Source organism: Notamacropus eugenii, chromosome 5, assembly GCF_028372415.1.
Source record: "Notamacropus eugenii isolate mMacEug1 chromosome 5, mMacEug1.pri_v2, whole genome shotgun sequence".
NCBI classification, from domain to species: Eukaryota; Metazoa; Chordata; class Mammalia; order Diprotodontia; family Macropodidae; genus Notamacropus; species Notamacropus eugenii.
The window spans coordinates 97,012,183-97,035,830 of NC_092876.1; the positions used below are offsets into that span (position 1 = coordinate 97,012,183).

General features: G+C 45.6%; 1 protein-coding gene across 4 annotated transcripts in view; it reads right to left on the reverse strand.

Annotated features, from left to right (window-relative positions):
• CLPB (ClpB family mitochondrial disaggregase) overlaps nucleotides 1–23,648 on the reverse strand; it is a 188,669-nt gene that overhangs the window by 39,019 nt on the left and 126,002 nt on the right. For 2 of the 4 annotated variants that reach the window (XM_072610324.1, XM_072610327.1), the window contains 3 exons: nucleotides 15,799–15,896; nucleotides 9,152–9,220; nucleotides 3,733–3,847 (listed from right to left, as the gene is read on the reverse strand). In XM_072610324.1, the coding sequence (XP_072466425.1) occupies nucleotides 3,733–3,847; nucleotides 9,152–9,220; nucleotides 15,799–15,896 (282 nt within the window). The remainder of the gene's footprint in view (nucleotides 1–3,732; nucleotides 3,848–9,151; nucleotides 9,221–15,798; nucleotides 15,897–23,648) is intronic. The other 2 variants (XM_072610325.1, XM_072610326.1) reach the window with 1 other exon arrangement.

A 23,648-nucleotide genomic window follows, 5' to 3' on the forward strand; every position in this document is an offset into this window, starting at 1 on the left:
AGTGGGGGAAGGGTGGAACCATCAAACTTTAGGTCAGTAAAACTGACTGATTCTTGGGAAAGTTCTACAACATATTAAAAGGACAGTCTCAGAGCATTTACAAAAAGACACTGGAGTTACCTAAGAGCTAGTACAGTCTCAGGAACAGGCCATGCCAGACTAACTGCCTTTCCTTTTTTTTGCAGATAAGGGGAATGCAGTAAATGTGTTGGCCCTGAATGTTAGCAAAAACTTGTAAGAGTCTTTGGGAAGACATGGTTTCGATTTCTATAAGGAAAGAGTACACCGTAGTAGACTCATTTGAATAACTGGATCCAAAGCATGGTCAACAGAACCAGTCCCTGTCCTCAGCTATTGGCATCAGAAATCTTTCTGTCTCTGGCCTGGGATATTTAATGACAGGGATGAAGATGAGAGACTGGTCAAATGTTCAAATGACCTCGAGCTGGGAGAGTTGGCCAACACCTTATTGTCCCCTACACCTAGAGCTCATCTGGAGAATTATGTTCAGTTAGAGTTACTGTATTTCAGGAAAGACTCACTGATTAAGTTAGAAAATGGCCAGAGAAGGGCTTGGGGTGGTAGGGAGATGAGAGAAGGGGCCATGGAGGACAGAACAAAAGGTTTGAACTGGTTTTTTGTTAGACCCAAGGGGGCAGAGTGAGGATCACTAAGTGAAAGTTACAAAGAGGTGAATGGAGGCTGGCTGTAAGCAAAAGCTTCTTAACAATGACAGCTCTTCCAAAAGTGGATGTGTTGCTTTAGGTAGCAAGTTGGAGGTCTGCAAGCAGGGACTGGGTGACTATTTGTCAGAGATGTTGTGGAATTGGGGTGGGGGGCAGGGGAGAGAGAGAGCGGAGGGGAGAGAAGAGACAATAAAAATTACTGATGGAAGATTCAGAAGTGTCATTATTACATGCAAAAAGCAGAGTGTTTTTAACCTTGGGGTTTATCTTTAAGTGAGACATTTTGAAGAAGGGACCAGTACCAGCCATGGTTCTGCTAATTGTGGTATGGAGTATAAGTGGTGAGTCAGCCAGCAAAAACCAGGGGGATGCCCTGAGCTGTCACTTATGGGATCCCACATCTCTGGGATTCTGTCAGTTACTACTCTTAGCTTTAACATGTCTCTTTAGGTTGACTTTCTTCTTCATGATTCAAAGCCAATAATCCCTTATATCCACTTGGCTCTTTATAAGGGGCTTTCTCATCTATTACCTCAATTGATCCTCACAGTACCCTTATGAAATAGGAGCTACTAAAGCCTTTTAAAAGATGGGGAAAATGAGACTTAGAGAAGGTTAAGTGAATTGATCAAGGGCACACAGAGAGTCAGCAGCAGAGCGAGACATTGAACTCATGTCTACTGGACTTGAGCTGAGGGCTCTTTCTTCAGGACTTGGCTGCTTCTAAGACTGAGGGCCCCTTGTGGGGGAAGCTGTTACTTGAGATTCTGGATTCTTTCCCCTAGTCAAGAAGACTAAAGAAAAAGGAGTCAGTGTCAAATGAGAAATGCAGGTCCATTCCCCTGCCTCTCCACTGGTTTCCTGACGCCTCACTTATCTTGTTAGCTTGAGACACAGGCAAGGGGAGGAAGGTCAAAGGGGAGCGGGCAGATTGCTGGCTGAAGGACCTTGAGGGAGCCCAAGGGGAAACATTATGGTGGCAGGTATGTCCTGATCTGTATGGACATAAAAGGCCGATAGGAGACGTTTTATTAAATCTCTGGTAGGGTCATTTGTCTCTCCTTTCCAGGGGCCCCTCCCCTCTTCCCCTTCTCCAACCAGAAGCAGCCCAGCAGAGAGGGAGCAAAGAGTTTGTTCCTCCCACATCTAGCATAAGAGGATACTGGGCAGGTCCATCCTGTGGTGGCTGGTGGGCATGCTGGCATGGTGACATGTCACCTGATACTTATTCCTCAGTGTCACTTTGGATCAGTTTCCCTCTCTCCTGATCAGTTTCTGTAAAAGGTCCCTGCAAGGTCTGAATTCTATGACCTATGTGGTAACTGTCTTTGCTGGGGGCTCTGTCAAGGGCAGACAATTGGGGTAGTTTCTACCCTGCCTGGGGCCCTGCCTGGTTTGGGGACTGCTTAAAACTCTAGGCTGCCTTCAACGAAAGCAGCAGACAACCTTCTGACCTTGGGCTAACAGTACACTCTGGGTCAGGAGGCTCCAACAACTCCTTTTGTCTCTAGAAACAGGATGGTCCCCTGGCCCCAGTGATTAGGACCCTTGTTCCCTGATGAACTGGGGATAATAGAGGGTCAGGCTGGGGAGGCCTGCCTTCCTTTTTCAATTAAATCCTTAATTGCTTTCTGGAAGGTGACAAACTTTCCTCTGGAGGCCCCAGAGGGAAGGACACAATTTCGGCCTGATGGCCCCTTTTATCACCCAGGCTTGGCGGCTAGATTAGAAATTTGCAGCTTGATGGCTTGGGGTAGCCCAATGTGTGGAGGTGGAGATCGGGGCTATGCATAGGGAGCAGGGCTGGCCTTGTGGGCAAGGTGAGAAGAACCAGAAGGCTCCAACAGCACTGTCCCAGTACCCTTCTCTCTTCTGATCTCACAGAAATGCTATAATTCTTCCCCTCTCCTACCTTGATTTATAGCCCTGGGTTAGACCCCTAACGCCAGGCACATAGTCTCTTGAAGGGCTCTCTGAAAACGTGAGCCTGTTACACTGACATAGAAGGAAAGTAAAGATGTCTTACAAACATGATGGTGTGCTCAATCTGGAGTCAGAAAACCTGGTCCAGTCTCAGCTCTGACACTTGATAGCTGTAAGATTTTGGGCTAGTTACTTCACCTCAGCCTCAGTATTTTCATATGTAAAATGGCAATTATAATACTCAAATTGCCCCAGGAGAGGCAATATGGCACAATGGAAAGAACATTAAACTTGGGAACCCCAGTTCCAATATTTCCTAGCTGTATGACTTGGGTAAGTCACATAACAAAGATGATGAAGATAGTTGAGATGGAAATACTCTTTACATTCATTCTCTTTTGAGTCTCAGAGAGATTAAATGTCTTTGGTCCCACAGCTGCCACAGGTATGAGGCAAGATCTGAACCGTTCTTGACTCTAGGTCCAGCCCTCTATGAATTATAATCATCTCAGAAGGGAGACAGAAAGAGGGGCTGGCTGGCTGGCACAGCAGAGTGAACGTAAAGACAGGGAGCTGTGTGGGGAGGAACAAGTAATCAGGTGCTGTTGGTGCTGAGGGTGGCCAAGTCACTTTAGGGGCTCATCCCTGATCTGAGATTCCAGATGGCAAAATGGGGTCCTGGAGAGAGCACCAGACCAGCAGCTAGTGGACTTTAGGCCCATTTTGCACATAATGAAACTACCACTGTGTGACCTTAGGTAAATCTTTGGATTGGGTAATTTATAAGGTTCCTTCCAGCTCTAACGTTCTATGAAATAAGTCCACAGCACTTTTGCTCAGTCTAGACTTGAGAGGATACTCACAACAAATGGATTTACACATGGAGTTCTGCCCTTTCTAGTATGTCCGTCCCACTTCTAAAGGGTCTGGGCTGGATCTACTCTCAAAATGTACCCATGGGGCAGGAGGCCTAGTATTATTGGGTAATTATCTGCTCTTTAAATATTCTGAAAATAATTGCTCCTTTTTGCTGGCTGGCCTGATTCCTGGCCACCTTTCCACCCTCAAGAGGAAAGTGAAGTGTCAGGATGCAGGGCTGCCAGGGGCATGGGATGATGCTTACCTGCTCCCACTGTGGCAATGGCGCTCTCCTGGCCAATGATGTGCTCCTTTAGCCGCTGCTCAAGAGGGAAACGGCGACGTTCTTCAGCCTCGCGCTTTCGTTGTTTCTCCTGGTACTGGTCGAGAAAAGGACAGGCAGCTTGGAATACAGCAGTGTCTGCCATATCCTGGGTCATCCTATCCCAACCCAAAAGCCTCCCAAGGGACAGGGATCCTGCACTTTTCTTTCTTGGCCAAAATGAATGCCCAGTTCTGTGCTGGCTCCAGAGCAGGAGCTCCACGATTTCATTTGAAACAGAGAACTGGGCTAGGGAGCTCAGCAGTCTGGGGCAGGGCAACGAAGGACAAGAAAGGCATAGAGTCCAGGCTTCACTCCTGGGAAAACCACAATGCAGTCATAAGCAAGGAATACTTGAGAGTGAGGATGGCCCTTCTCAACAGCAGTCTCAGCCCAGAGCTGAATAGACTCTATTGCCACAATCCAATTCACTTCATTCTATACTGACCAGTAGTCCAGCCCTGGGCTCAGCAAAAGGTATGGAGGAAACAGGAGCTGAGGGAGGTACGGATATATCTTGGGGTGCTAAAGGTCTAGCTGTATGATAGGGAGGCGAGAATCACACACTGGAAATCATCAGAAAACAATGCATTAATCTCATTGCTGGGCACAGACCTTGAGCAAGTTCAGGACAGGAAAGTCCCATACTACCAAAATATTCACAGCAGTGCCTTTGTGTGGCAACGGTCTGGGAATGAAGCTAGTTATTCATCAACTGGAGAAGAGTTTAACTAGTTCTGGTATATGAAGAGAGTGGAACATTACTGCACCACAAGAAATTATGAAAAAGAAGACTTCAGAGAACCATGGGGACACTTTTATGCAACGAGACTGAACAAAGAAAAATCAAAGCAATACAGACAGAGTTAATGCGCTAGGAGACAGTGGAGCTCAGGAGAACTGGCCCCTCTTCTCTGGAGTGAGGCGGGAGGCTTTGGGTACAGATGTTAGATATGCTGTTAGACTCTCCTGGATCATAGATTTTGAGCAGGGAGGGGAGGGTCCTTACAGGCCTAACAGCTTTATTGTGCAAACTGCTAGCACAAAGAAAGAGGGGCAGAGCTGGGCCTCCAAGGCCACTGCTTGTTGGCAGAATGCATGCCACTCAGTTTGACTTGTTTTCTGTTCCAAAAGAGGGTTCAAGGTGGGTGTGAGGGGTGGTACGTTGGGAAATTACTGTGTTGCAAAAAGGGTTCCATAAAACTAAAAAAAAATATGACCATGTGCGAAATGATGTGGCCCAGACTTCAAGAAGACCCTGAGTGGTGGCAGGCAGTGGCCTGAGAGCCAAAGCGCAGAAAGTGGGCAGAAGAGCAAAGGGAGGAGCCTTTCTTTAGCATCTTCATTTTATCCCTGTGTCCCTTAGTACTGGAATGTGAACTCATGGAACCACAGACTCACAGATGCTCAGAGCTGAGAGAGACCTCAGAGAGCAGCTAGTCTAACTTTCCACCCTGGCTCGAACCCTCTCTAAGCCACCCCAGCAGGAGATCATTCAGCCTCTGATTGGCCAACTGCAGTGATTGGAAAATGGACCTCTTGGGTTCCTCTGAGACTAAGTCCAAAGCTGCCTTTCCAAAAAACACCTCTACTACTTTCTGAGGCATGTTCAACCCCACTGCCCTTCCCGTGCACCACTCCCCCGCCTCCCCCTGGTCTCTATGGCTCCTCTTTTCTTGGATATGTTGCTGAGGGTCCCTCCTGGGCATGGGGATCCTCTGGTCACCAAACTTAGGTCCTGTCAAAAAAGTTCTGGCTGCAGACTGCTTTTGTGGGCAGAGTAGATAAAAAATATCGGCCACTCTGGCAGTGTTTTCCTGAGATGGTAGTGACCCTGACAGAAGTTAAAAACAATAAATAGCAAACAATCCAATTTTGGCTGTTGCTATCAGTCTGTAACTGAAAGCTCCCATCAGTCCCCATGTTTCATATGGAGCAATAACTCGGCTGCTGATCCCAGTGGAACGATGCTTGCAGGATGGAATCCAGCGTGTCACCGTATGGCTCCCTCAGGCGTGGCATACATCACTGAGCTCTGACTCTGCCATCCATATATCTACAGCTTCCTCTAGTCACCCAGGCAGAGATGGGGCCCTAGGTTTGGTGTTGGGTGAGATGTTTTCCTCTGGGAAGAACACAGACTTGGCAGGCACAATGTAAGCCACTTCTCCAGGATGTCATGCAACAAGCAGGAGGTCCCTTAGGAGACTGGGAAAGGCAGGAATCTCTTAGGTCATAGAAAACTAGAGCTGGAAAAGAACCTTAAATTTCATCCAGCCTAACTTCTTCCTTCTGCAGATGGGCAAACAGACCCATGGAAGGGAAATGACTTGCTCGAGGTCAAGTGGCAAAGCTAAGATTTGAATCCAGACCTTCTGGTGACCAGTGCAGTGCTCTCCACACTGATGCCTTTTCAGGTACCCCATCTTAAGGCTCAACCTGGATAAGATGTAGCTTGTATGACACTAAACTATAAACTCTGAAGAAAAGGGCTATCTTGTTTCTCTCTTTGACCACCCCCACCATCCCCCTTCTTACCCAGCTCTAGCTATGCCTTTTGTATGAGGCTGTTCCTGAACCCTCTGACGGTCACAGCCCCCTCTTTCAAATGACTTCCTATTTATTTGCTTTCTACTTATTGTTTTAGACTCACATATACGTCTTCCCTGTTAAGAGTATAAGATCCTTTCTAGGAGGCACTGTTTCTTTCCTTGTTTTTCTACCCCTAGTGCTCAGCATGGTGCCTAGCAGTGACTGGTCATTGTATTCTGAGAGCTGAACAGAGAGCCCTGTATACAGAAGCCACTTAAATAGTGCTGAATTGTTGCACTGAATTTGGCAGAAGGAAACTTCTTTACGGGTTCAGGTTAATTCAATTCAAACCAGCACAACTGTTGAGCATTTAGAAGATACAAAGAACTATGAAGTACCCACTATGTAGAGAGGTGGTATGATAGAGGGGTAAGGAACTGTCCTCAGTTTTGGAAGCAGGTGGACATGGGTTCAAGTCTTGCCTCTGCCATAGGTAGGTCATGTGTGTCTGGTGAAGTCCCTTCACCTGCCCAGTAGGCCAGGCAACTCTAAAATTCTATGCTGCAAAACGGCTAGAGATCTCTCCTGGCAGAGGAAGTTGCATCATGGGAACTCTGTCCACTGAGGAAATTACAGATTGAGTTTAAGTTGTTGTTGGGCCCTCCAGAAGGCAGTTGGCAGCATGGGACCAGAGTTCAGAAGACAGATTAGGGCTGGATACAGAGATCTGATAATTCTACAGAGATATAACTTAATGAGAGAATGGGGAGAGAGAGGCATCTGGCTATCTATGTCTGAGTTCTGGCATTGCTTTGTACCACTTTAACCTCTCCAGGCCTCAGTTTCCTCTTCTGTCCCAGGCAATAAGAATACTGCCATTAACTGTCCCTCTGAAGAATAAGGGGGTTGGACTATGGGTCTCTTCCAGGTTAAAATCTTTTGATTCTATGCGTGGCATGGTCTTGGGCTCAAATGCCCTCCTCAGGTAGACTGGGAGAAAGGCAATTGGGTCCTGAGGCAATCCACTGGAGGAGAGGGCTGAGAAGGGGACTGTGCCAAAGGAGGCATGGTATGCCTGGTTGATAGGCACTGGGGATGTGGCGCCTAGAAGAACATGAGCAAGCTAGCCCATCTTCTTAATAAAAGACACATGCAATTAATTTCTACAGCCCTCACCTAGAGACAGCGGCAGCTAATCTGGGCTGGGTAATCACGTTCACTGGCTCTCATCATCCTTGATTCGACATGGCACCCCTCCTGGCTGTGACGACATTTACAGGAAAGTGTTCTGGGCCCCGGGCTGAGGCCTGGCTCCGAGTTGGCCAGCAGGGTGGGATTGCTTACATGAGAGCCAAGAGTAAAGGCTAAGCCACCCCTGTATCTTGCATGGCCCTATTTCTCCAGGAAGGGGGAATTCGAGGAGGGCAAGCAGGAGAAAGGATGCTTGTGTGTGGGTAGGAGGTATGCAGAAGTGGTAAAGGTGAATGACAGGTGGACTTATCTCTGGATGATCACTCTGTGTGGTCAGAGAGAGGATGGGTTAGGATAAGGACAAGCAGGTTGACCCAACAAGTTTTGTTCTGAAATGAGCATGTGTGTGTGTGTGTGTGGGGTGCGGAGGGTAGGGAGAAACAGGCAGAAAGATCTTTAAGACATAGTGCCACACCTGAAGAGTCGTAATGATAAACTGGCATGTTTTCAGAAGACAGTGAGTGGTTAAAGGAATGGGAGCTAGTTGGATTACAGAAGAGAAGGCTCAGAAGGAAAGAGCTGCTGTTTTCCTCTACTAGCTGTCATGCCTGGCTGAGACACAGAAGGACCATGGGAATTGGTCTCACTTAGCTTTTCAGATCAGTACAAAAGAATGAACAGAAATTTGGGGCTGCTTCAGATCCCACAGAAAGGCATCAAACACAGGGCTGGGTTTACAACTGTTGTGTAAATGGCTGAGCATACACGTAGTTTGTGGAAATAAACGCCCCATGGAGGGGACAACTATTTGAAGCTTGGAGATGCCTGCATTTCTCCCATGGTCAATCCACATTTTCCCACTACTTATCCAGTCACAGAATCAGAGTCCAGTTGGAAGGGACCTCAGAGGTCATTTATCCCCATCCATACCTGGATAGAAATCCATATCCCTGATAGGTGGTCATCCGGGTTGTCCCCGTGCCTGCAGTGGCAGGGAACCCACTCTGCTGAGAAACATGATTCCACTTTTGGATGCCTCCAATTACTATTAGAAGAAGTTTTTTCTTCTCCCTAGCTAACCTTTTACTGTGTCACTGACTTGTACCTATCACTTCCAGTTCTGTCCTTTCCTCCTCCAGGTTATACCTCCTCATTGTCTTCAGTGGATTACCCCAGGGGTTGATCTTCAGTCTGATAACCCTCCCTTCCATGCACCAGAGGTCTTCAGGAGGATGGTAGATCACGATCACTTGTTGGGTATGTTGTAGACAAGATTCTTGTTCAGGGAGAAGTTGGACTAGATGGCCTCTGAGGTCCCCTACAACTCTGAGATTCTGTGATTTTCCACTTCTCTGCCCAAAAAATGTCACTGGCTTTCATACTGGTTCTATGCCCGGCTCTTCAGGCTAGCAACTAAGGCTTCCAGTCTGGTCCTAGCCCTCGCCTTCCCAACAGTTCTCCCTACCTCAGTTATGCACTCTCCTCACTCATGCCAGGCTCATTCCCACCTTTAGTTTATTAAAAAACTGTTTTATTCCCACCATTATTTATGCCATTCCCTGGCCCAGGAAGCCTTCTCCCCTCCTCCTCTTTTTCTATCCAAATCCACTATGTCCTAAAAGCCCTCCTCCAGTCCTACCTCCTCCAGGAAGCCTTCTCCAATAATCCGTTCCACCCTGATTGCTTTCTTCTCTGAGCTCATACAATCCTTAGAGGTGGAGACACATTGGTTAGTAGCTGACCATATGCAATCTTATATTGTCCTCAATGATCCATGTTATGTGTCTTGTTTCCTTAACTAGACTGAGATTCAAGAAGTGAGGGCTCATGTCTCCTCTTTTTCCCAAAGAGCCCAACACTATAGGAGACACAGAGTATGTTTATTCATTTGTCTGTCCATCCGTCCATCCATCCATCCATCCACCCATCCATCCATCCAACAAACATTAAGTCTCTACTCTGTGAAATGCACTGTGCTAGGTGTTGGGGACAAAAGGACAAAAGCCAAACAGTCCTGACTCTCAAGGAGCTTAAATTATAGTAGATGCTCAACCACATGGCCAGTGAATGACTGAAGTAGCCCTATACCACAGTAGTTCTTGACATGTGACTGGGTACATAGGAGGCACTGGCAGAGTGATGAGCTCCAGGCTCTGGACGGGGGACCTGAGCAGACAGAGGGGTAGGACAAACCCTTGCTCTCTTGCTGCTTGCTATTCTCAGGATACAAAGAGAGACTGCCAGTCAAGCTGGAGAAACCCTGGCTTGGAATTCCCATTATATATGGCTCTACTATGCCTTCCAGCTAACCCTGGGGAAAGATCCTGTTTCTGGGGGCAGTAAAAAGAGGCCTGGTAAGAGTCCTGTGCACGGCAGCAATGCCCAAGACCCTTGTTCCAGGTGATAAGGAGATAGAAGGGGGAGAGGGGAGTCTCTGTTTCCTCCAAGGAGGCTTCCTTGACTACCCAGCCCACAGGACTCTGCTTCCCCACTTCTCTCTCCCCCCCCCCCCAACCCCCATGAATCATAGAAGTGGATAAAATAGCCCTTGATTCTCTCTGGCCTTTTTTTTTTTTTTTGGCAGTTCCCTCTGAATATGTCTCATCACCTTGACCCATATTTCCTCTTCTCGTATCTTCTATAGCAAAGTCCAACACAGGACTGGGAAAAGAGAGGGAACTAGTGCCAAGTGAGGCAGTAAGAAGGGAAGAATGACCTTGGTCTAAAGGGATGGACAAGGTCAAATCTGAGAGTACCTGTGATTCATTCAAGAGAGCACTGAAATTGGAGTATGGAGGCTTGGATGTGAGTCCTGACTACCCAGGGTTACCTTTCTAAGCTTTAGTTTTTGCTATAAAATGGGGATGATCATAGGTGCCTTTCAAAAGAGATGATCAACTCTAACTCTCTTCCTTTCAAAGATGTGAAAGCTGACAACAAGACACAGAAAAGAAGGGACTTATCCAAGATCCCAGATGTAGCAATGCACGGATCTGAATTCAGCTCCTGATTCTAAATCAAACACTCCTTTTGTTATACTCCATTGACCCAGAACAGGTCTGTGTTGAATAAAAACATGGTGTAAACTATAAGGGCCACTAATGGTATCTAATCCCCAGCCTCAGCCCACGCTTCCCCTGGGTCCTGATGGTCTCTTTGGGCAGCTGACTCTGTTGCTCACCTGCCACTCTACCTTGGCAGACACCCAGGCCCAGCAGTGAAGCCTGCGGCCCATTGGGCCCTTGCATTCCCAGCCACTGCCCAAACAAATTAAAAATACATAGGAAATGTTCTTGCTAGTCTGTCATGGGAATATGCAAATAAAATCTATGTGGTGGCCTATCGGGCTAATATTCCTGCCAATTCATTCTCTGGGTGTGATTAAAATGAGCAATAAATTCTCTGGCAGTCTCAGTGGATTGCGGAGCAGGGAGGGGATTGCAGGCTTATCCCTGCACATCCCCCTTAGCTGTGTATTCATCATGGGCCAGCTTCCCATATTTTTGTTTTATCTACCATCATATACAGAGAGATAGAGATAAAGATATATTTCCAACCTTCGCTTCTGTCTCTTATTTAAAATGTGGCCATAACTTTAAACTTTCAATTCTTTGCCTGCTGAAATCCTTTTTGCCCTTCAATACACAGAGTAAATGTCACTTCCTCCAGGAAGCCTTCCCTGACCATCCATCCCATAGACATCTTTCTCCCTCTTTGAAACTCCCAGTATACTTTGAACCTCACTTGAATCATTCTGTTGTAGGAAAAAGAGCCTTGGTGGACCCAGGATCAGTCTTGGCTCTGCTTGGATCAGTTTCCTTATTTACAAAAAGAGAGTTAGACTAGATGACCCCCAAAGCACCTAAGTGCCTTTTTCTGTTGTTCAGTTTGTCTCAGTTGGGTCGGACTCTCCATGACTCCTTAGGGGTTTTCTTGGCAAAGAGACCATTTCCTTCTCTAGTTCATTTTACAGATGAGGAGCCGGAAGCAAACGGTTTTAAATGACTTGCCCAGGTTAAATGACTCTATGCCTACAAGGGGCACAGTACGTGCAGCTAGTACTTTTGGGGGCAGCTTGGTGGTGCAGGGGATAGAGTGCCAAGCCTGGAGTTAGTCAGGAAGACTCATCTTCCTGACTTCAAATCTGGCCTCAGACACTTGCTAGCTGTGTGACCCTGAGCAAGTCATGTAACCCTATTTGCTTCAGTTTCTTCTTCTGTAAAATGAGCTAGAGAAGGAAATGGCAAATCACTCCAGTATCTTTGCCAAGAAAACTCCACATGAGGTCATGGAGAGTTAAAAAATTGAACAACAACATGGGCATAATGGTATTTGCTACCAATTTCACATGGCTGTTGTGAACAAAGCACTTTGGAACACCAAGTAATTATATAAAATGATCTGAATATGACCTTTGAGTGTGTTAGGGAACAGGGAAAGATAAGGTGGAAAAGACAGGATGGGGCTGGATAACGTAGTCTCACAGGTAAGGCAGAGAAATGTAGACATTAGGCACAAATAATGGCAGTGGCTCATCCTTCTATAAAGTGTTCTCACAATAATCCTCTAAATGTGGCATGAGGATTATTCTCTGTTTGACAGATAAGAACACTAAAATTCAGCGATAAAATAGCTTGTTGGGAATTACAGAGCCAACACAAGTCTGAGCTAATGCTTTAACCTGGTCTCTGACCCAAGGCCAGGATTTTCTCCCTACTAGATGTTTCTGAGAGAAGCAAGATGTGATTAGAGCTGAGTTTTAGGAAGCTTACTCTGGCAATGGGCATCAGAGGGACTAGAATGGGAAGGAGACTGGAGGCAAAGAGGCTAGTCAGGAGGTCCTTGTGATCTTCGAGAAAGAGATTAGAGCCTGGATTAGAATTACAGGATGTTAGAACTGGAAGAGACCTTAAGAACTTAAGAGACCTATTTTACAAATAGGAAAAATGAGGCTCAGGGAACACAATGACTTACCCAAAGTTATCCAAAGATTTAGCGACAGATCTGGGATTAGAACCTCAGTATCCTGTTTTCTAGTTTGCGAAATTTCCCACTAGAATCTATACTTTGGGTCTCTGGAAGGAATGGTCAAGTTTAGAGCTTAGAGGAAAGACCAACATGAGTTGATAACTGGATTGGATAAGCTATGAGGGATGAATCAAATACAACTCTCAAGTCCCAAGTCTGAGGAACTGCTAGCAAGGATCTGGAAATACATGCCTGGAAATGAGGAGGGGGATCAAGGTGGAAGATACACCTGTGGACCCTTACTGCATAAGCTGGCCAACAGCAGTTCTGGAGGCCATGCTGTAGCCACAGGTCAGAGGGGTTTGAGATCAAGGGAAGACTATTGATGTAGTTTACTGAGATTTTAGTAAAGCATGTAATAAAGTACCTCACGTTATCTAGGTGGAAGAGACTGAGGGAGGATGACTAGATAATGGCACAGCCTGGTATATTCCAAAATGGTTGAATAGCCAGACTCAGAGTAATTGTTGATGGTTTACAATATCACTGCAGCAAGAGGTCTTATATGGAGTGCTACAGGAGTCTGTGCTTGGCCCAGTGCTATTTATCATTCTTACTGTATAAAGGTAAAGATAGCTCGCTCATCAAATGTGTCAATAACACAAGGGCATGGCTAACACAGCCAGGATCCAAGAAGATCTTGACGGTTTTGCTGGGCTAAGTCTAAGGAGATGACATTCAATGGTGATAAATGTAAAATTTACACCTAAGCTGAAACAATCAATTCCGTAAATATAAGATGAGAGAGGCACGATTTTATATAGAAGTCTGCCTGAAAAAAAGAACTGGGAAATTTAGTGACTTGATGAGTCAGAAGTGATACAGCAGTTAAAAAACCTAATGTGATATGGAACTGCATTAAGAAAATGATGGCTTCCAGCCATGAGGAAGTGGCAGGCCCCGGTGTGCTGTCCTGGTCAGATCACATCTGGAGTACTTTTCAGTTCTGGGCACTAGAGTTTTTAAAGGACACTGAGAGGCTGGGCAGTGTCCAGAGGAAAGCAATCCAGATGGTGAAGGGACCTGAATCCATGACACACGAGAATCTGCCTAAGTATTGAGGTATATTTAGTCTGAAGTTCAGATGGGTCAGAGGAGAAAGGATGGCTACTTTCAAACCCAGGAAGGGCTACCATGGGGAAGAGAGATCACACTGTCCTGACTGGCCCAGAAGGCAAAACCAGGAGCGATGGGCAGAATGTAGGGAGGTGCAAAGGTAGGCTCGATGTCAGGAACACTTAGCAATCACAGGCGCCCAAAGTGAGACGGGCTGCCCCAAGAGGAGGAAGGCTCCCTGATGCAGAGGTCGTCAGAAGTGGAGTGACCTTTTCTCAGGGATAGTACTAGTGGGGACTTTTGCCCTTGGTGAATAATAACAGTTACATTTCTATGGTGCCTTTAAGAGTACAAAACTCTTTATGTATTACTTTACCCTCACAATAGCCTGGTGAGGTAAGTGTTATTATTAGACTCATTTTAAACAGAAGGAATCCGAAGCTGAGGAAATTAAAGTGAGTTTTCTATCGTCATATAGTTGTCTGAGGCAAGATTTGAACTCAGGTCTCCCAAGTATCACTCCCTGTCCACAAATCACCTCAAGTGGCTCAAATGAATTTAAGTTACTTGGACTAGGTGCATCAGAGCTGCCAGATGGGAGTGCTGAGGCACTGTCAGGGACAGATGAAAGATCTTGGACAATGGGAGAGGGATTACAGGACCTGGTACCACTAGGATGGTGGTGGGTCATGGGGCCATGTAAACAAGTATCAGTTGGAAGAAATGGAGATGTTTTAGTTTGGAGAAAAGAGGACTCAGGGGAAGAAGACTATGTTTAAGGACCTGAAGGGTTGTCATTTAGAAGGGAAAAAGTATAGAAGCATTTATTAAGCTTTTACTTTGTGCCAGGCATTGTGCTAAACACCTTAAAAATATTCTCATCCCTGGGATATAGGTGCTATTATTATCCCTATTTTACAATGGAGGCACATGGTGGATAAGTGACTTGTTCAGGGTCACACAGCTAGTATATGACTGAGGCCAGATTTGAACCCAGGTCTTCCTGACTCCAGGCCCAAAGCTCTATCTATTGTGCTACCTCCCAGCATTAGACTTGTTCTCTTTGGCCTCAGAGAGTAGAACTGGGAGCAATGAAAGGCTGGAAGGTGCAAAGAAGCACATTTTGCTTGCTATCAGGAAGAACTTACTAGCGATTAGAGTTGCACAGATGTGACCCAGGCTGCCTCAAGAGGGAGTGGAAGTCACTGGAAGTCTTCACTCACAGATCAGAGAACACACTGGACAGTTACATCAGAGCAAGAATTCTTTATTGGATCTGAGCTGGACAAGGAGGCTGTGGAGGTCCTTCCCAACTCTAGAATTCTATAACTTTACAGTTAAAGAAATGATGATTGGAGATGAGAAAGGACTTGGTCCAAGGCCACAGAGTGAGTTAATAACAGAACCAAGATGACAACTAAGGTCTCTGGACCCCTGATTCAGCTTCTTTACATGCAAAGTATAGTGGATTTGCCAAGAGGTGGGACCCGTGGAACTTTTAGTAACATGTCAGTCATTTTTATAGTGTTCTAGTGTTTACAAAGCACCTTTCTTACAAAAGCCTGGGGTCAGGATACTGCAAGTATTATTATTCTAAATCTGCAAATGAGGAAATTGAGAGCCAGAAAGGAGGAATGATTTGCCCAGGGTCACACAGCTACTAAGTGATAGGAGAAACTTGAGGTTAGGTCTTCTGGGCTCAAAGCGACCCCCTGCTTCCATTATACCATGATGCCTTCACCAAACATTACTGATTCCTGCACATGGCTAAGCTGAGGACTGGATACAAGGGGAAGCAGAGCAGGAGAGACAGGAGGCTGCACTAACGGAGCCCTAGGTCTGGCTAGGAAAAAGAAACTCACACAAAAGCCAAAAGGCAGTAGCAGGGACGGTCAAATGTAGAACTGTGTGGCTCAGGATCTAGCAAAGAAAAGGGGGAGTTCTCAGTGTGGCTGCCCAGGGAGCAGGGTGAGGTGCTGAGGCAAGTCTAAAGGGTCTGAGAGCAGGGAGGAGAGTCTAAAGCAGTGTGGTCCACCTGATACCACTCCTTGGGGAATCTTTGAGCTCTGAGACTTTCTCAAGCATGGAAAGGCCCTTTTCAGCCAAGGTCAAGCAGCCCCTGGCTCCCAGGCTGAGCTCTCATTGTACCATATACTATATGTACAAGAGGTTTCCCTCTGTCTTCTCCCTAAAAGGGCTCACCTTGGTCTCTGAGGCCTTCAGGAGCTTCATGACCTCTCCATCCCGGGCGTAGTCCACTGGTGTGTGACCCATTTCATTACACTGCAGGGGGCTGGCTCCTGGAGAAAAGATAAGGGTCTGAGATCAGAGAGACATGATGATTACTGGGGTCAGGTGGGCACTAGGAGGTCTCAGAAGGTTACAGACTCTTATTGGGGATAGGAAGGATTGTGGTGGTTTCCCTATGTCAAGGACCCCCTCAGAAGAGAGCTGGGGGCTCTCAGCTGCTGTGGCCCAACTCTTGGGGGTATAAGCATTATGTGTGTCTGGGCAAATATGTGTGTAAACAAATGCACAAACCACTCATGAACCCCTATATAAAACAAAAGTTAACATTTGCTAATAGTGCAAACGAGTTTTAACTCCAAACCAGGACCATCTCTGATTTATACAGTACTTTATGGTAATCCGCCTTGCTGCTCTATGATCTTATTTTATAGGTAAAGAAACTGAGTCATGGAGAAGTAAGGCTGACTCCACTCCAGGGTGGACACAGACCACATTCCATCCAAACTCTGGATCATCGTCCCTCACTAGTGTTGTATGTGTGCCAGGACCTGAATACAAGTTTGTTGAACTGTACTGGCCAGCTAGGGGCAGAGCCCATTCCCACATTTTTTTCTCCTATGGGCACATATGTGCATACATACAAACATGGAGAGCTACGGAGTTTCCCTTCATAAGGACCATTCATATATGCCAATGGAGGGAGCACAAAAGTCTTGCTCTGCCCACTCCCTGATGTTTTTCAGGTCTCATCTCTTGCTTTTGCTGATGATGTGTCCTAACATGCAGGAGCCTGGGGGTGTCAGCAGCACCCTGGCTATTGAGGCTAAAGTCTAGGAACTCAAGTATCTGAAGGATGCCAAGACTAAAGCCCCTGTTGCCCAGGCAGCTCTCAGGGAGCCAGGGGTATTCATTCTCTGGGAATGAATGAGACAGGAGAGTCAGGGGACTCTTGGGATGGGCTCCTTTGAGCCCACCAGTAGATCTGTGACAAATGAATACTCAATGCAGGGTCCTGTACCTGAGTATGTTGTGGGGGAGAGATAAAGATGGGTCAGATACCATTACAGGGGAGGGGTTTGACTAGATCACCTCTATGGTCCTACCTAGATCTAGAATGTTATGATAATTAACAATACAAGTTAACATATACTAAATGCCTAATGGGCAGTGTAGTCAATGGAGGAGGAAAACACATGGGGGTCCAGGTTGACTGGGGAAGGCTTCACAGAGGAGGCAGGATTTGATTAGCATCTGGCAGGATGAGGACTCAGATCAGTAGTGATGCCAAACAAGGGCATTCTAGGCAGGAGGACCAGGAGGATTCTTATAGGAGATATGGCCATCACAATCTAAGTTGGGTTGAGGGCATATTATGGAAAGCCTTGAATGCTAGGCTAAGGAACGGCTGTGCAACTCACTTGAAAATTACAAACTACCCTGTGAAATCTGTGATCACCATTTGATCTGACAGCACAATATGAAAGAAATATTCACATTTATAAAGTGAATTACATCTGTTATCAGTATAACTGTTATCCCCATTTTAGAGAAGACAAAATTAAGGACAAGAAAGGGTAAGTTGGCCAGGGTTGTAGACCCTGATTTCCTGCCCAGTGCTCTTTCCAAAATATCAGGTTCCCCTCTAAGAGAGTTCAAACCCTGAAGGCAGTGACTGGACCTCTTTCCTCTCTATCACTGCCACAGTGCTGTTAAACACAGCTCTGAACAAAGTAGTCCCTTAGTGAACATTTACTGATTTGATAAGAATCAACAACAACAACAAAAACAAGCCACAAAATAGGGAACTTTCAATGGGGCCCAAAAATGAAATCACCTTGGACCTTGTGGCTGAAATGGCTATCAACGAGTCATCAGCCACTGACTTCTTATCTCAGTTTCAGTCAGTCAGCCAACAGTGGCTTCCATTTACCTTCCTAGCACCTGTCCCTTTGCATGTGATGCTCCAGAAAACCTGAAATTCTTCTCTTAATCCCTTTTCCTCCTCACTATATTGAATTCTAAGCTCAGCTCTAATAGTATATGTCTCTGCCCTACACCTCGGTCTTTCCCCTTAGCCCTTACACAGTCCTTTGCTTCTCTGATGGACTGACCATGAACTACTAGTAACATAATTATAGGTGTTCATGTCATAAATTGATATGAGATTCTGAGTATCATGAAGGCAGGAACCCTCTCTTCTCTAAACTGTATTGCCCCCAGTGCTGAGTACAGGCTTTTTGTACACAGTAGATGCTTATTAAGAAGGTACTGAATTAAATATGAACAGATAAGATGTGAGGTGAGATGAGAAGGAAGTATACAGGGTCAATGGTGGGTAGGGGGAAGAGTTAAAGATCTTCCCCACCCATTAATAGGCCTCAGACACATCTTGTTAATTTCTAATGGGGCACTGGGTCATGAGGGTTATGCCCTACAGCCCTGAAAGGAGTGTATATACTTTAAAGTGAGGTTTTGCTTTGGGACTTACTTCTTGGAAGAAGGGTCATGTGCCAGAGGAGATTCTGGGCAGTCGTTTTAAGGCTCCCCCCCACCCTCCGCCTCTGCTTTGAAAACCCAGATGTTGGTACTTCTCTCTCTGCTAATGATGTATGTATTGTCTATGATCAGATAGGTGGAAATCCTGTCTGTTGGTCTTTCTGTCTGTAATTTCTGTTTGTGCTTTCTCTGAAGTTCAGGGTGCTGACTTATCCCCTGAACTAAGTGAATGATATATGCGCTTGATTAAAATAGATTGCTGACCCCTCAAAAGTTGCTTTCCTTTTAGAAAAGTAAATCTAAACCTGTACAGCAGGTTCTCCTGTGTATGCCAAGGTCCTTGCTGATACAGTGTAGAGGGAGGGAGCAAGATGTAAGACTAGAAAGATAGAAGGGGTCTAGGTTGTGAAGGGTTTTGAATGTCAGAGGATTTAAAATTTGATCCTGGAGGTAAAAGGAAGCCACTTGGGTTTACTGAGTAGCGGAGAAAGGCATGGTCAAATCTGTACTTTAGCAAGATTAAGTTGAAAGCTGGATGGAGGATGGATTGGAGTGGAAAGAGACTTGAAGTAGGGAGACCAACCAGCAGGTCATTGAAATGTCCAGGTATGAGGGTATGAAGGCTTGCACCAGGGTGTGGCTTTGTCAGAGAAGAGAAGGGGGCATATACTAGATATATGAAGGTAGAGATAACAGGACCCGATGGCTGCTTGGATATGAATGATGAGAGTGAGGAGTCAAGGATGACATCTATGATGTGGGCCTAGGTGATCGGGGGGTGGTCTTGGTGCCCTTGACAGTAACAGAAAAGTTTGGAATGGAATAACATTTAGTGGGAAAGATGATGAGGTCAATTTGGACATGTTGTGTTTAAGATGTCTACAGAGTATCTATCTAGTTCAAGATATCCACTAGGCAGTTAGAGATGTAAGACTGGAGATCAGGGGAGAGGTTAGGGCTGGATAAATAGATCTAAGAATCACAAGGAAGTAGACACACTTACTGGGCCTTCTCAAGGAGTTTAGCCATAAACTGGAGGAGAAACATAGGAAGACAGCTAGTGGGGATGGACACATCAAATGAAGAGTTTTTTTTGAGGATGGGGAGCCATGGGTATGTTTGTGCACAGTATGGAAGAAGTCAGTAGACATGGAGAGATTGAAGGAGTGCAGGAAGTAGAGTTGGAGGATCTTAGTTCAACTTCCATTTCTGATAGTTATTCTAATTGCGATCTTGGGCAAGTGATATCACTTCTCTGGGTTTCAGTTTACTCAAGTATAAAACTACCAGGTTGGACTAGAAGACTTCTGAGGTCTCTTCTTTATCTAAGTCTATAATCCTTTCTGTTCTAAAAACTTCTATCTGCATAGCACTCTAAAGTTTACAAAGTGCTTTGCTCACAATCTTTTAAAGTAGGTAGGTAGTCCAAGTATTATTTTCCCCATACTACAGATAAAGGAATTGTGGCTTAGTAAAGTTGTGTGACTTGATCCAGGTCACACAGCACGTAAGTGAGAGAGCCAGAAGTTTAACGTAGGCATCCTGACACCATGTTCAATCAACTGACAAATATTTATTAAGTGCTTACTATGTGCCTGGTCCCGTGCTAAGGATATAAACAAAAACCAAAGCAAGTTCCTACCCTCAAAGATCTGACCTTCTAAAGGGGGAGACAAGACTTATAAATCAGAACATACAGCCTGAGGGTCTATGGTCCTTGCAGCTGGGGAGATCAGGAAAGGCATATCCTGGAGAAGGCTTGAGCCAGCAATTCTAAGAGCCGGAGGTTAGGTGGGAAAGAACCGGTTCAAAGGCATGGAGATGGAAGATGAAATGTCAAATGTGAACACTTGTCAGTCAGCTGGCGTGGCTGGACCACAGGATCCCTGCAGGGTGTGGACTGTGAGATGCCTGGGGCCAAATGGTGAAGAACTTGTAGATGCCCAAGGATTTTATATTTGATCCCAGAGGTAAGAGGCAGCCACTGGATTTTATTGAACAGAGAAGTGACATGGCTTCCAGATGTAGGCTTTGGAAAACAATCTCTTTGGCAGCTGTGAAGGTAGGCTATATTGGAGAGATATGAGGAAGGTTACTTCAATAGCCCAGGAAAGAGGTGATAAAAGGCCTGAACTCTTGGGGGGTGGTTGTACACGTGGAGAGGAGACAAATGCTGTAGAGAAAGAAATGGCAAGGTTTGCCTAGACATGAAGGGTGATGGAGAGCTGAAGGAGCTGAAAATGATGCTGGAGTCTCAAATCTAGGTGACTCCAAGGACTGGTGGTGCCCTTAAAAGTCAATAGGGAAGGTCAGAAAAGCTTTTGGGGAACGCTAATGAGTTTTGTTTTCTACCTGATGAATCTGAGATGCCTATGGGATATTCAGTTACAAATGTCCAACAGGCAGTTGATGATGCAGGACTGGAGCTCAGGACAGAGACTATGACCATGATTTCACTGGGTGATAAAAACACAATGGGCAACAATACTAATAATAAAAACAGACATAAAAACAAATTGTTTTATTTCCTCAATTAACAAGCACTTATTTTCTCTCCTTCCCTCTTACTCTCCCTCCAATTTAAAAGAAAAACCTTTTTAATACATATACCTACACAACTTTAAAGATTGCTGATTGCTTTACATGAATATATTGCAGCTGGGCCTATCAAAGATCCTGACAGTTTGGTACTGAAAATACCATCATTAGGAACCTGACACTCTGGGTGGAATAGTTGACTTGCCTGTGGTCACAAAGCTAATGAGTGTCAGAGGTGGAGATGGAATACTGGCACTGTTGTCATTAGGCCAAGTTTCCTCCCATGGAGGGAACAGACTGGATGTGTGAAGGTCAGTGAAGACACTGTTAGGATCATTTGGAGGGCCTTGGTGGGAGGAAGTCCACTCAAGACATACAGTGTTCAGTAACACTCCAAACTGATGACTCAGCTCTTCTTCAAGGTTTCTCTTGCCTTGGCTTTGTCCTCACTCTTCCCTGGTTCTTTCAATCTCTCAGGTCTTTTCAAGCCAAGCAACATTTCACATGCACAGATTTTGGGAAGCTGAGTCCAACCCCCTCGTTGTTAAGTACCCAGAGGCCTCTGAGATGTGATTAGGGGCTACTGTCCCCCACTGGGAGAAAACATTCCTCCTCCACCTCAGCTCCTCCTTGTGGCCCCAGGTGAAGTTCAAGGCAGCAAAGCACACAAATAGCCTTTGGGGAAACTGAACTGGGAGATGGAGAGTGGGAGGGCAAGAAAAAGGCTTGAGAGAGAAGGGTAGTAAAAGGGAAACTAAATGAGATAAAAGACAGGGGAAAAGAGGGAGAGAAATAAAGAGAGATAGGGAAAGCTTGAGAGAAAGAAGACTAGAGCCAGGGAGGGTAATGATAAGAAAGGGGCAATATGAGGAGAGATGAGAGAGTAGGAAAGGGGGAGAAATGGGAAAGGAGGAGATCAAGGGTGGAGAGAGACGGTGGAAAGAGGAGAAAATGCTGAGTGAGATTAGCTCTATCAAACAAGGCCTGGCTAGAGGTTCCAGAGTTCTTTGGGAAAAAAGCTGTGGCTCCAAAACAAGGCAAGAAACCCATATCCTGCTCTCAAAGAAAAGGGAAAGTTTTCTAAGGCTTTCTATCTCCAGGGTGATGCAGAAGCTACTTGGGCTTTGGGGGGGTACTATCCACAACTTGTTTCAATATCAACCTAATTCCTCCTCCCCATCCCCTATTAATAGCTCAGAAAACCTGACTAATTGCAGTAATAATTGATAGATCCTGACTCTTATAACTGATCGATTTCACCTTCATGACCAGGCCACAAACTATTACAGCCCAATAAACAAAGATGGTGTGTCCCATCCGCCTGCTGTGGCCACTTGAATCTCCTGTGCCCCATCCTGACCTCCCTTCTTATCTACCCCTGAGGCCTTGCAGCTGGTCCAGTGGGCTAGGCTCTGACCTCCTGTGTGGCTCAGAAGAGGACACCAACCTCTCTAGCCTGCATCGGAAGCAATTCATCACCTCCCACTAGCTGTCTGGGCTGTGGGTTCGCACCTGGAGCCCCTCAGGCATTGTGGGGCCTGCTTCCCCCCTCCATATTAGTATGTCCCAGCTTATAATATTTGATAAATAGCATGCTAGTTCACTCCCAGCATTACAGCAGCATAAAGCGCCCAGTGCAGCTGTGGAAGGTCACTCATTGGGGAAATATGTTTCTGTCAGTGGTATTGAAAAAAGTTTAGTGGAGTGACAGGCCTCAATTTTTCAAATTTTATTAACTCTATCCTCTTAACCATTTGTCTTGAATTCCTTCAGATTCTGGGTAACTGTCAATATGGCTTCAGCTATGGAGGTGGGAGGGGGTATGGCAGGGTTGGTGGCCTCTGGTTTTTGCTGCGTGGCTGTAAAGAATCACACTCTCCCCATTCTCATCCCCCTTCCATACACCCAGAGTCTTATCTGGCCATTTTCCACCCCTGTTTGGCTGAGGGGGATTATTTTACTTAGCGAGGGTCCCAACCCTACTAGCTGGGGATCTAGTTCCATAAGACAGGGAGAAAATAACTCACATTAAAGGTTTACAAAATACTTTTCTTCTAACAGCCCTGTGACTGGGTAGTGTGTGGAATACTACCACCATTTTATAGAGGAGGATATGGTGACTTATTCAGGGTCACACAGCTATTAAATAGCAAGGCCAGCACTTGAACCCAGATCTCCTTATCCTAAAGATCACACTTCTCTCATAAATAGTATATGCTGAAAATTCTTTTTACGTATTTTACGTATTTTTGTTGTTGAGTCATTTCAGTCATGTCCTGCTCTGCATGAGCAAAGATAATGTAGTGGTTTGCCATTTCCTTCTCCAAGTCATGTTACAGATGAACAAATGGAGACAAACGAGGTTAAGCGACTTGCCCACGATCACACAGTCAGTAAGTGTCTGAGGCTGGATTTGAACTCTGGTCCTCCTGACTCCAGGGCTAGCACTCTAACCATTGTGCCACCTGGCTACCCATATTCTATATGTATATTCTCTACCTATTAGGTTCATATGTAGATTCTGAGAAGTTAGCTAGTTTGTGTCTGGAGCTTTGGATGATAAACTGGATTTTGGAGTAGCTTGGACTTTTCAATTCACCTTTTGTTTAGATGGTGGGTTCCAGAGGTTAGTTATATTTGTTTCCATGATCACTGTTCTATGTAGGTGTGGGCTGAAGGAAGGCTATCCCACAATTGGGACTGAAGAAGTACTTAGAGAGAAGAGCTTTATGGGAATTTTGATTTCCCTTGCCATGGAAAAAAGCAGT